Raw genomic sequence first — 13,300 nt, 5'->3', positions numbered from 1 at the left:
GCTGTATTCTCACATGGGCTCACTCTGACATTATCCAAGGTTTTTCCTTCGGGGCTAACAAGACAAACTCAAATGTCGCCTTCTCACATACAGCCCCTCCAGATAATTTCAGGAGTACAGTGCATTTCTGAAAGCAGCTTATATGAACAATACTTGAGCTTGTTGTAACACCAAGACGTCACTATCTCCTGCGTTTCCCTCCTTCAGCTGCAGGAGTTACAAGATAAGTATGCAGAGTGTATGGAGATGCTCCACGAAGCTCAGGAGGAACTGAAGAACCTGAGGAATAAAAATCTACCGCTCAACACACAGAGGCGGTTCCACTCTCTGGGATTGTTCGCGATGGTGAGTGATGGAGCAGATGGTGGCGGGAGGAGGGGCTGAAGGTCGCATCAGGGAAGCTTCATTCCTTAAAATTTGTGCAACCCTGCGTTGTTTTTGGTCTTGTCATTAGAAGGTTAACACAGTAAACCTATGAGCCAGTACTCTCACTAGAGTTCCATAGTAAGCTATACTAGTTTTGTTATTCATTAACTTGTCTGTGGGATTTTGGGTCATTGTAAATTTACTTCTTTCTTCCTCCAGGATTCTCTGGCAGCAGAAATCGAGGGCACCATGAGGAAGGAACTTCAGATGGATGATCCAGACGTAGAAGAGCAGAGGTAAATCCAGTTTTAAAAACCTGCCTCACTTTAAACAAACTTAAACTTAAAAATGACTGCCTTTCATCTATCGTTTTGATATTTAATGTCACTATGTCTCTCCAGACTGCAACCGAAGCGTGTGTTCCAGACAGTGAAAAACCTCAACATAATGCGTCAGCAGCGTTCATCGCTAGCCCCCTCCCCGCACAACATCCCGGGATCCAATCGGACGTCGTGCTTGACCTCGGGCCGCTCCAGCAGGGTGGGCACACCAAACTCCATTTACGGTGGCGAGACGGGAAGTGGGATCATCCTGGACAACAGGACAAGCAGTATCCTGGAGGGTCCAGATGACGGGTACGTACAGTTTGACACTGCAACACATTTTAGATTTTTTTGATTTGTTTGTTTCGTTTTTACAATTTATTTCCCGTTTTGTCTCAAGTAACCAAGGGGAAGCCACTCACTACATCAGAACTTTGATTTGTTTCTGTGTTTGTTGGTAACCTTGGTGTTTGTTGATGTGTTTCTATGGTTTATGTTAGGATAGACTAGAGTTACTTGAAACCAAGTAACTAAGTTTCAGATTTCAGCCGTTAGCTCCAGCCTTTTATCGTCTGTCAACACAAGTTTACTGGGTTTTACAAAATAAAACAGGTGCACAAAGTACTTTTAAAACTTTTCACTGAAACTTAATTCCAATTTTTCTCCTGCTTCAGGTTGGAGGACTCGAACAAGCGCCCCCCTGGCACCCCAGGGACCCCAGGCAGCAGGGACCTGCAGGCGGCCCTGCGGCGTCTGTCCCTCCGCCGCGACAACTACTTCTCAGAAAAACGTTTCTTAGATGCGGAGAGGGAGAGAAAGCTGGCCTACCTGTCCAAAGAGGATGAAAAAGGAGGTGGGGAGAGTAGCGGAGGCCCAGGGTCCCCAACTGAAAGCCTGCTGTCCATGTGCTCGCATCCCTCCATTGGAAGTGTCTGGTCGGGATACTCATTCACGGCAAGATCCTACCTGCCGGAGAAGTTGCAGATCGTAAAACCGCTAGAAGGTGATGATTCCTCTCAGAGTCACAGAAACCGTAGTGAAAAAGTGAATCCAAATGACAATGGTCAGAAAGCCTTGCACGACAAAAAGAATCAAACCCAGAGTATGGCACAGAATTCAAATTGTGTTCCTCCTCAAAGTTATACACAGATCCATCCACCACAAACTCACAACCAAAATCGGGCCATTCAGAAGCAGCAACAGAATCAATATGTGATTTTTCATAAAGGCCGTCAGTCCAAAATCTTTCTGAGTGCCACTCAGGATCGTACAACGCTGCGTAAGAGCTCCAGTTTGCTGGAGCTGAGCAGCATGTCGAGCTCCCAGTCTCCCCTCAGAGCCCCACTGGCGTTAGTCACAGGCCTGCTGGAGGCGTTAGAGCAACAGGGAGGCAGTCTGAATCGCCAGCACTCGTTTTACTTCAGGCATACACAACCACGCTGCTGGTTTGAATTATAGAATGATAGACAGCCTGCTCTGTGCTGCTGGTTTGACACGTATAGTTTGTTAAAAAGTTATATTTTACAAGTTTTTTATCGTAAATAAATTTAAGTGGGTTAATCTCACATTTTACAAATTCAACAGGTATGAAAGAACACACCATAGAGGGTTGTGCATTGCATAAAATGAATGTACGTTAACAGGGTTTCCTGTTGTTAAGGTGAGCACTTTACACTACATTCGCAGTATGTGATATTTCAAATGGCACTTAATGTATTTTTAGTTTTTTTGTTTGTGCCTTAATTTTATAGAGGACCTTTATTATCCACAGTTATTTATTTTCATACTTTTTGGGTTGTTGGGTTTGTTTGACTTCTTATTATACTAGCTGTCGGATGAAGATATTTTCCTTAATTGCACAAATGCAATATTTGGCCTTTAAAGTGTTCATCACTTTTTCAAAATCATGTCCACTTGCGAATGGGAGAAAACGTTTTTTGTCCTGTTTTGTTGCACCACCTAGTGTTCAAACTGTGAAAATAGTCTAAACACTGTTTTATTTGTCAAGACAAATAATTAATGTAAGTTTGAAGTATAAAAACTTCTGAGTTATTATACAACTAATCATTCTGGCTGTTGTCAGACGACTCTGACTATCCCTTAAAATTCAACATCAAAGAAGTATAAAATACACTTTAGTACTGTTAGTGTACAGTATCAAGACCAATCCACAGACTTCATCATACCTGACTTTGCTGTATTTACTGTCCTTTCACTCTTCTTTTATTCACCTTCTCTGGTTATTCATTTTGTGTTTGTCTTTTTCTTTACACTTTCATGTCATTTTCTGCTCAACTTGTCTGTTTTCTTGGGTGACTGTTTCTTGAATAAAACCATACTAATTTTCTCATCTTCCCTTTTCTCCTTTCTTTTGTGTTGCTGTACTCACATCTCTGGAAGAATCTGTGTGCATGACATGAGGAAACAACAACCACTGAAACCACTTTACTCAATGCAAAGACACTTCAGTATTTATACTGTAGAATGACGTCATCACCACAGTGTGTGCATGTGTCTGTACTATCAGCTTGTCTGTGTATGTTTCTGTTTTTTATACAGTAAACAGCTGAACTTTATGTTTACTGTAAACATAGCAATGACATTTACTGAAAAGTCAATATGACAAAATACAGTGTAGTGATCTTCTATGTTTCGCATATGACACTGTTACAAGATGAAAAGTTTAATGCAGTTAACTGAGACATGGTCGAGGGAAACTGATGCGACTCAGGTTGGAAACATCAAGTTCACTGAAGCAGTGTATGATAGCAGTCTCCCTTCCACTGTATGCAAGTCATTATCTTAGTCTTTAACAACTTAAAGAAGAATAGCAATGTTTTTCACAGCTACATATTTATTCATAAATTAAGATGTAATATTTTATACTGTTGTCATGAACACACTGCTCTCACTGTGGTTTTAATACAGTTTTTCTTGAAGCAGAGAAACATTGAAAGCTTTTAGCCTGACATCTAAAGGTGAATTTATTCATCTTACCCAAACACTGCTGATTAGCAATTAAAATCACAAAGACTTTGAAAGACTTGATGTTGAAATTCTGCTAATATCTACTATTACGGCATTTGTGGTATTTATTGACAAAATGGTATAAAAGTTTTTAAAAAGGTGAAAAAAGCGAATTAAGTTACAGCTCAGGTGCAACCATGTGAATTTGATTTGCTGTACTTTTGGTTGAGAGCAGCTTAACATACATTTATATAACTTCCCAATTCCCTCTCTGTTTTGTTCCAGGCTCCGCTACACTCCATGCATGGCAGCAGCTGGCTCAACCCCACATGGGCGCTCTGCTGGACGATCGGCCTGGTGTGGTCACGAAGGGCTTCCGCACTTTAGCACACGAGCAGGGACAGGAAGACAGGTGGGAGCTGGACCAACCAGAGGAGGACGAGGTCCTGTGTGACTCCTTTCTTGGCATGTCAGAAGAAAGGGCCGCTCCTTTGGATCTGCCGTGCTTTACCTCTACTCCCTCCAGCTGCTGCAACAAAAATAGCAACTATGCTGACAATAGCCAATTAGAAACATTGCACCCAGAAATGTGTGGGGCGAAAGAAGCGGGACTCGTTGGAGCCATGCCCCTTTCCTTATCCAGCCTCTCCCCTTCCCCCTCTCCTTTCCCCTCTTCTTCTGAGATGATGAACGGGCACGTGGTCAAGGACCTCCAGGCCTCACAGCCTGCCACAATGGATCGCATGCCTGGTGAGGGAGCCTTTTAGCTGGGGTCACAGCACTGCACCCACCCCATTGCCTGGAGCATGGGGATAAAGGGAAGGGGGGGATAAAGAGGAGGGTGGGAGGGTGAGGGAAGACATTCATTGGACATTTCACTTTCCCATCCCTTCCTGCACGATTACGCTCATGTGTACACCCACCAACACCCACCCGTCCCACCGGCAGACTGTGTGTGTGTGTGCAGCCATCGAACCCATCAAAACTGAGTACTTGTTTTTTATTTCTTTATTTTACTTCAACTCACATCCTCCTATTTCCTTCATACTTTCTCTCTCTGCCACACGTTGCTTTATTTCAACAAATCACACTCATTTTTGAGTCTATCAACCGAATCTTGCCAATTCCTGAAGATTCTCTTAAAATACCTCTTCTCTCAGTGGTGACTTGCTGCAGACAGTCTTTTTTAAGGTTCTGGCATCATTTTATGAAATCACTATCAGAAGATGGGACAAAGATTTATAATTTTCTTCAGCGATTTAGAACTCACACTAAAACACCAGTGGACCACTCACAAGTGCACGTATGCAGATATATCATGGCCGAGCTCCAGTGTTTGCTCGTGTATGTGCATGTGGCTGTATCAGGTGTTAAAAGTGCAGCTGTCCAAGTCACATGAGCACATGGTTAATACCAGACTTGACCTAGTGGCTTTGGTGTGGGGTCACCTTCATGCTCACACTGTGCTGTGCTCGTCTAAAACAAGGCCCAAACAGAAAGGAAACAATTAACTCTCTACAATACATGTGATTTGGTAGGTTCTCTTCTCCAGAGAGAATTAGGATGACATGGTATTCTTTGTTTGCTAAATTTAAATCTAAACTAAAATGGTACTCAGTGAAGCGTATACCCCCGCAAAGGCCCAACAGTCCCCTTATGAATTTCAATTCACTGCATGTGGATTTTTATTGTTGATCTGCACTCACTCATAAATACCAGTCCCCTAAACATTCCCAGTTTTTCCGAATCAAGATCCATTAATTCTTTTTTGAGAAACAATAACTAAAAATGATTCACACCAAAATTTGTTGGGTTCTTCCCTGACCCATACCACATCCTTCCACCATGTTTCCCGGTAATCCATCCAGTAGCTTTTCAGTAATCTTGCTAACTAACAGACAAACAAATGCAGATTGAAACATAACCTCCTTGGTGGAGGTAAATATACACTCCACACATCAGCAACATTAACATCTAGCAGAAACCTACATGTGTAGTTGACTTCACATTGACAAAGAGTTCTGTTTGTTTTTTTTAAAACAGTTTAAATCAATAAATAAGCAGCAAAGAAAGAATGAGAGAGAGAAAGATAAAAAAAAAAGAACAAAACCATTAACACATGGTTGATGACACAAAAAGGAGATGTTGTACATCATTTAACACTTAGTTCCAAGGTATTGACAAATGACAAATGAAAGTAAACCAGTTAGATGACAGGATGACAGATTTTCTGAAAAAAGTCCCTCTCTGTGTTAAATGGTAAATCAAATTTTTATGTGTATCTATTCTGCCAAATAGTGGAAGTGAATCTTCTGCTAAATTTCTTTCATGCTGAGAATTTGATGAATGTATCTTTAGCTTCAAATCTTCAGGTAACTTCTCTTTTATTGAATCAGCAACAAACTCAGAGGTTCAAGCTGTGCACACCTCAACACTGCTTCTTTATCAGTAATTAAGCTGCTGGTGCTTTTTTTCTTGGGGCTGATGTTGTGGCTGATTATTTTTCCTCCTCTTTTTTGTGTGCACAGTGTTGTTTGGTTTCCTTCAATCCGAAAAACTAACAGCATTTCCCTGTGCTCTCCTTCCCACCTTCTCCTCGCCTGCAGTTAATTTCCCAGGGAAGTGTATGTCCACCACTAGCTCCACCTACACCTTCACCACCTGCAGGATTCTCCACCCGTCTGATCAGCTGACCTCAGTGTCCCAGAGGTAAAAAAAACATCTCATTACTGTTGTACTCTGTTATACTGTTTTGCTCCTGGTGTGTACAACTGATGTTTGAAGGTGTAGTGAACTACGTTGACCACACGATGGCAGCAAGCTATTTTTCACACACCCCCCACCCCTTTTCTTTTTTTTTGATGCCCCAGCAACTGGCTCATAAGCTTTAATGTCCCTACTGTCTGATTGGCCCTGGCAGGTCATGTGATGAGGAAGACGAAGTGGAGTTGTATCACATGGTTGTCATGGCGGGAGTAGAGCAGACCCATTGAGTGCACACATTGCTCCTGGGTGAGGAAATGCATGGGAGTGCATTAGTAAAGATAGTGGGTGTGTTTAAAACAAAGCTCTAACACGCATAGTCACAGACGTGTGGACCTACACATCTAATATTAACCATCACTGATCAAATAGTCAGGGTTTGAGTGTGGATGTTCATTCTTGACCTTTGCAAACTGCATCTGTTGCAAACCAAGCGAAAAGGTCCGCTTCGAACTTTCAAGCATATTTAATGGTCTTCATTCAGCAAAGGAGCTGGATCAGGTGTCATCACATGACTTTAATGTGGGGATTTGCTCAGGTAATAACACGTGGTAATGTGTGGGACAGATTGTAGTCCCTCGGTCAAGGATGCTGCGAGTGCTGAGGGGAGTGCTAAAGTTTTAAACTGTAAAATGTTTTTAAACTGTTTTAAAATTCCCAATTAAAAATCACAAATTAAAATGTTGTACAAGGAATAGGCCTTGTACAACAGCCTCTCAGCACCCCCAACACTGACAGACTTCCAGCATCTCTGCCCTGGGTCAACTCAGGCTGGCATTAGGTGGACTATTTCAGAGATTCAGCACCAAACACAAGCAAATAGCCACTTTCGAGACTGGACCCCCCACGTTGAGAAGAAGACTGAAGTGTATGACATCCTTTTCAACAGCAGTGGGAAAACACAACATCCATAAAAGTGTGAGATTATAGTTTGTGAACATTAGTCCAAAGCCTGTCAGGGCATCAATTGGAGACAAACAAAAGGCAGGAGAGAGATCATGAGGGTTATTCACAAACCTTTAAACCAGACAAAGGCTAACTTGATATCAAGGACAAGGTGAAGGTCATGTGATGACACCTGAGCTGCACTGACTGGATGAAAACCATGAGATGAAGTTGAAAGCTCTGAAAGCTGGAAGTGGATCTTTGGGATTACTTTCTTTTAAGCCTATAGCTATGTCAAGAGTATGTAATAAAAAGTTACTATGTGTTAAAGCAACTTTTTTGTCTTTAAAATACTACTACTTCTACTACTACTAATGATAATAATAATAACTTATTTGTGTGGCACCTTTAAAACACAGATGCAAAGTTCTGTGCAAAATAAAATGTCAATATCAATGTCAATATAAAACAACAACATTTGAGAATTAGTCCTTATTTACTACATTCACTGGTTTTGAGAAGTGATTTAAAGAGGACACTGACTTTGCTATTTTAAAATAGCAGAATTTGAAATTTGTTTGACGTTATACTGACTTAGGGTCAGAGAGGAATAGGAAGAAAGGTGCCACTTTCATTCCCACTCCTCTGTAATGCCTGGTTTTGCACAATGTAACTTGTAACTTTACAACAATGTGCAAGAGTAAAGCTGAACTGTAGATCAGTTACACAAACTTAGAAGTCATTAAAACAAGCGTTTTTGTCCAATATTCAGCCAGGAAATGTAAAATATCAAGTATTTGTTACAGCAGCAGCTCCTCTAGTTCAGGAAGCCAGGGATTATGGGTAATATCCACCGTTCAGTTGTGTTTCAGTCCTGTGAGTGAGAATACACAGGTCAAAAGACTGATATGATATAAATTAGTTTTCATGTAGAGAAAAACAAAGCCGAACAGTTTGGACTCAGATCTAACAGAATTAGTCACCACGTGTGGCTGCAGAGGGCGCTGTTGCTCAGTAAAAGTTACAGTGTTGCTTAAACTTGTCTAATGTGGTTCTCAGTAACAAATAACTCAGTGTGGTATTTGGCTGCACTATAGAATTAAATAAGGACTAAACTAATCTTCACACAGAAAAATGTCATAGTGGTAATGTGAGTGTTATTTGTAAATTGTTCCTCGTATGTTTTCATGACTGTTGCTGAAAGCCAACACTTAATAATTCATGTGTATCTGTGTCTGTCCCTGCTCCCACATTGTTTTTCATTTTCTTTGCACCCAACGCCCCCTTCCTCCTTTTCTCTTCCTCTCTTTCACATTTCCTCTTCCCTCCTTCATCCCTCCATCACCCCCTTCTCTGTCGTCACTCCTCCATCTTCAGCCCAGCTATATCTTGTTACAGCAGCACTCGTGGCAGCACCCCTACTTCCTCCTCTTCTCCTATACCCTTCTCTGCCCCATCTACACCCTCCTACACTCCCTGCTGCACCCCACGGCGCCTCTCCCTGTCTCTCTCCTTGGCTGAGTCCTCCACCAACCTTAGGGACTCCACCAAGACCACCAGCACCTCTCTTGGCCTGGTGCACCTCCTGCTGGAGCATGGGATCTCTGCATCGGTGTATAACCCCCGGAGCTGGGACAGAGGATTGGTTTCCAGTGGAGCTTCGACACCCGATGGAAGAGCGCCGGTGCAGCGGTGCACGGATGCACCAGGGGAGGCTGATGTCAGACAGATGGGGAAACGCCCAGAGACCCTTCTCCTCCAGCCCTCCACCCCACCCAACTCCCCTCGCTCCAAATCTGCTGCCTCCACCACCACTTGCCCGGTTTTTCTGTTCAGTCCTTCCACTGATGACCATCCATTCTATGACACCTTCCTCGCCTCTAAACCAGCTCGTACCATTCTGAGGGAAGTTCTGGCGGAGATGGAGAGGGAGCGAGGGGGCCAGGCAGATGACGACAGCCAAACAGAGATGCTGAACCTATGCCTTGTGGACAAACTGAAAAGTTTCCGCACCCTCACAGCTGCAGCCTCATCTGGAAATCCTCTTATAGCTCCCTTTGGCTCCACTGGCCTGGGGAACAGTGCTCTGGGTGGGGGGCTCCCAGGACTGAACGCAGGACTGAGGAGGAATCGTAGCTATCCTGCCATGGTGGGGGCCAGTATGGCTATGAAGGACCCAGGAGGTCCCCCCAACACAGAGATACTTATACCACACACAATGCAAACCCCAAGTACACGACACACACAAGAAACGGGCAAAAAACTAACAAATCACACTCTGGCCTCAAAGCCCATACACATACCACAGACACTACATGCACTGGAGACAGTCACACCACAGACAATAATACAGAGACACAGCAGGCCGACAAGCAATGACCAACACAGTGATGATGAAACTGTGACATAAATAGGCAATATTCAGTGTAATTACACATATTACTACACACAAACTATCACGTTCACTACATGACTACACGCACACAAACCAAATATCATCCATCACTACACAGACATCCTTCAGCTATGGAGCAAACAAGATGATGAACCACAGTTCCCTCACACACTCAACTTAACAACGTCGTCATTGCTAACCAGATCACATTACAACTGATTGAGTCAAACCATAGACTGTATATAAAGATGTACGACATGACTACTCCCCAAAAGTGAAGCCAAAGTGTCCCGATCGCCACCTGGTCGCTGGCTGCTGGCTGACTCCTCCATGTTAGTGGATTGGGACATGAACTAAAAGTCAAAGTCTGTGATTTTAGGTAGTTCTTATCACACTGATGTTTGATCAAGTGTTCATTCTGGTAATTTTTGTTTTAATTGGTTATTTCATGCTATAAAAATGGAGTAAAATATCATGATTGAACTTGTCTCGCACTACTCTGGCCCCATCGCTACTGCGCAGTGTCCGCCTCCAAATGTGCTAAATGGCAGTGTTTGTATTTGTGATATTTTATCTTCATTTCTGGATAGTGGGAGGAAGTGGAGATGTATCGTCCATCTTTATTTACGGTCTGTGATCAACATAAACAGTGAAATGGTGGTGAATGAACCAGTAGTGGCTGAAACTGTTGCACTGTGTTATACTCATAATGTCAGGATAATGATGATGCAGTATGTTGCCTTCCGGTGGTCTTTGTACTTGTATATTGTTAATGCAATATACTGTCATATATATATATATATTTATATATATATATATATATATATATATAGTATCATATTAAAGGCCCAATCTGGTGAAAATACAAAAAAGCTCTTTTCCCTCCTTAACCTTAATGAGTCCCCTTTTGGAATAAAGGCGGCAACATGAATTTTAAATTTACTGTAATGACCGAATATAAGATTGTTTATTATAACCCTATAACACACAAAAAGTACAAACAACAATCGTGATGTTTTTTTGATTTTGGGCTTTTTCAGTTTTTTTAATCTGGCCTTTATAAAAACGTCATCAGTCTATGAAACAAGCTGAGAGACTTGTCTCAACATCAACCAAAGATAAGTCCGAAAATCTCCTAAAAACATTTTTCATCTTATATTCGTGCCGCTATGGTATTTTGAAGCCATTTTTGTGTCTCCATTGTATTACATTGAAGTTAAATGAAAATTATAAAATCACATACAGTTGCATTAGAGATTCATTTCTACCAGCAACTCATTTTTTCTCTCTTTGTGAGTATGTGATATGTAATTTGGAAAAACAAAACTCTCGATTGGGGCTTTAATGTGACTGAATGTTCTTATGTGCCTAAAAAGAGCTAACATACTTAATCTCATTAAAGTACGAGTCTGCATCCGTTTTATTTGATCAATTTTAATATTTGCCTTTTGTTAGATGATGTGCTGTTAAGGAAGCGAATGAGGATAATCGTGCTTATTAATTTAAGGCTTCTAAACTTGCTGAGGGAGCTGCACACTTGTCATTTATGTTTGATTACATCATTTTCATCTTTTTTTTCTCCCAGTGAGTTTTGGCAAAGCTTTTCCCCATTCGTTTAGAAACCATAAAAACATGTAGCACACAAACGGCAATACAGATCAGGTCCTGCTCTCCAGATACCTTGATAAAACTTAACTTTTTTGTTTCTCATTTTGGGACCCCACCTGTCTTTATATACGTATCTAGTCTGTGTAGGTTTGAGGAGGATGTGAACGGCAGGACATGGACACAAACATGCCAATAGAGCAAAATGCTGATGGGATCTGAAAGATCAGGACGTAAACTCTGCTGCAGTCCGAACTGTAACTCAATGCCAAAGTTACACCCAACATGTGGATTTGCAAGCTTGTTTGCTTGCAAAACAGATTGTCATCATAGATTCCCTTTATTTCATTACTGCTGGTGTATGCAATCATGCAGTAATTTTGTCAACCTCAAATGTAAGGTGTATGGGTGAAATGTTGAGCACTACAAGGCATCAGCGGACGTGTATTTGTCTGAATGTAACTGTAAGAAGAGTGACTTGAAGCATGGTTTTAAGAAGCAGAGATTTTATCAAATTTTGTTGCTGAGGGGAAATGTTTGGTCCAGTTCCTGTGTCCACCCTCAGGATCATCCATCAGACATTTTCTAAACTTTTTTTATAATCTTGTTTGGAAGGAGATATAAAAAAACACTGGGACTGGGCCACTGGCTGCTTGTCTGGCTGAATTAAAGGACGAATGGCTGGTGCTCACGCTGGCAGTGATCTGTTCAAATCCTAAACGATAAAGGGATTCAACTTGCAATGCAAGATTAGCGCAAATGAAAAATATATTTATTAAAAACTTGAAGTGTTAGAGGCAAACATATTATTGAATATCTATTGTGTATGTTACATCTGTTTTGATCTATATTTTCAACTGTCTCTGTCACATTTTGACTCATTTTTGATTGGACAATTTTTTTGTTATTGTAACATGATAAACATTCAGTTAAATGTCCATAACAGCTAAATATTTGGGAGAAAAATACATCAGACAACAATTTACAGTATTTAACAACGATATAGTGCTAAGACAGACGAGTGTGTGTGCTGTTTGTGTGTGTCACTTGAATCATCTGAATGTAAGTTATTACAAACTGTAATCCTGCTGGTCTTTGTCTACAGTATATTGATTTTTCTTTATTAGTTTGTATTATCAGCAGAGAGGGAATCTATGCTTACATTGTAAATGTATGCAACACATTTAGCCATGCTAACTATTGTTTTTATGTAACTGTAGAGAAATTGAGTTGTTTATTTTGAATAAAGAGGGAAAGATACTTTCTGTTCAGGGACTGAAGTGTTCTATTCTACAGAATAAGAAAATAAATGCATAAACACGGACTTGTTTTTCAGGGACTGAATTGTTCTATTCTACAGAACAGATGTACTGTCAACAAGAAAATAAATATATAAACACTGACTTGTTTGCCTCATTCCGCACAGAATAATGATTTCACTCTCCAACTTTAATTCAGCTTTGACATGATGTGAAAGTTTGACTGATGTTGTAGGTCTGGTTCATGGATATTGATCATATGTTCCTTGGTTTTCCTGTCACCCACCTCATTTTTGTATGCCCTCATGTACACTAAAGTAAATAAGTCTAACTCATGGTAACTTACCAGGCTTCATTTTGGCTGATTTTTATTTTCTCTCCACCTTTAACTTCCTTCACTTTCTCTCCCATTGATTTTAACGTAGCTTCCATATCTCCAATTTTCTATTAATCCATTTGATGCTTAGACCCCCTGGTGGAGGAGGAGGGTCACAGCGAATCACTGGAATGACGGCTGACTGCGACAGAGAGGAGAACAGATTGGCAGCAACAACACGAGTGGCTGATTGAGATCATAGCAAAATCTGATTGGATTATGGTAACACCCAACAGCCAGTAGATTGGAAGAGGCAGGGAGAGAGAGAGGATTTTGAATGAATGGAACATAGAGAAAGTGTGAGTGAACCCTTTGGATTGATTTACATTTGTTTGTCTTGAAATTTGGTCAGAGCTTCATC

General features: G+C 41.2%; 1 protein-coding gene across 7 annotated transcripts in view; it reads left to right on the top strand.

Annotated features, from left to right (window-relative positions):
- LOC118114256 (trafficking kinesin-binding protein 1) overlaps positions 1-12,707 on the top strand; it is a 47,201-nt gene extending 34,494 nt beyond the window's left edge. For 5 of the 7 annotated variants that reach the window (XM_035164597.2, XM_035164599.2, XM_047341014.1 and 2 more), the window contains 7 exons: positions 208-345; positions 586-662; positions 768-1,001; positions 1,364-1,692; positions 3,942-4,406; positions 6,263-6,365; positions 8,682-12,707. In XM_035164597.2, coding sequence (XP_035020488.1) covers positions 208-345; positions 586-662; positions 768-1,001; positions 1,364-1,692; positions 3,942-4,406; positions 6,263-6,365; positions 8,682-9,714 — 2,379 coding nt within the window. In that variant the 3' untranslated portion in view covers positions 9,715-12,707. Of the gene's footprint in view, positions 1-207; positions 346-585; positions 663-767; positions 1,002-1,363; positions 1,693-3,941; positions 4,407-6,262; positions 6,366-6,526; positions 6,669-8,681 lie in introns of those variants that run through there. The other 2 variants (XM_035164600.2, XM_047341015.1) reach the window with 2 other exon arrangements.
- The last annotated feature ends 593 nt before the right edge of the window (positions 12,708-13,300 follow it).

Source organism: Hippoglossus stenolepis, chromosome 8 (genome assembly GCF_022539355.2).
Source record: "Hippoglossus stenolepis isolate QCI-W04-F060 chromosome 8, HSTE1.2, whole genome shotgun sequence".
Lineage (NCBI taxonomy): Eukaryota > Metazoa > Chordata > Actinopteri > Pleuronectiformes > Pleuronectidae > Hippoglossus > Hippoglossus stenolepis.
The sequence above is the reverse complement of the archived record's forward strand: the minus strand, read 5'-3'. Positions and strand labels throughout refer to the sequence as shown.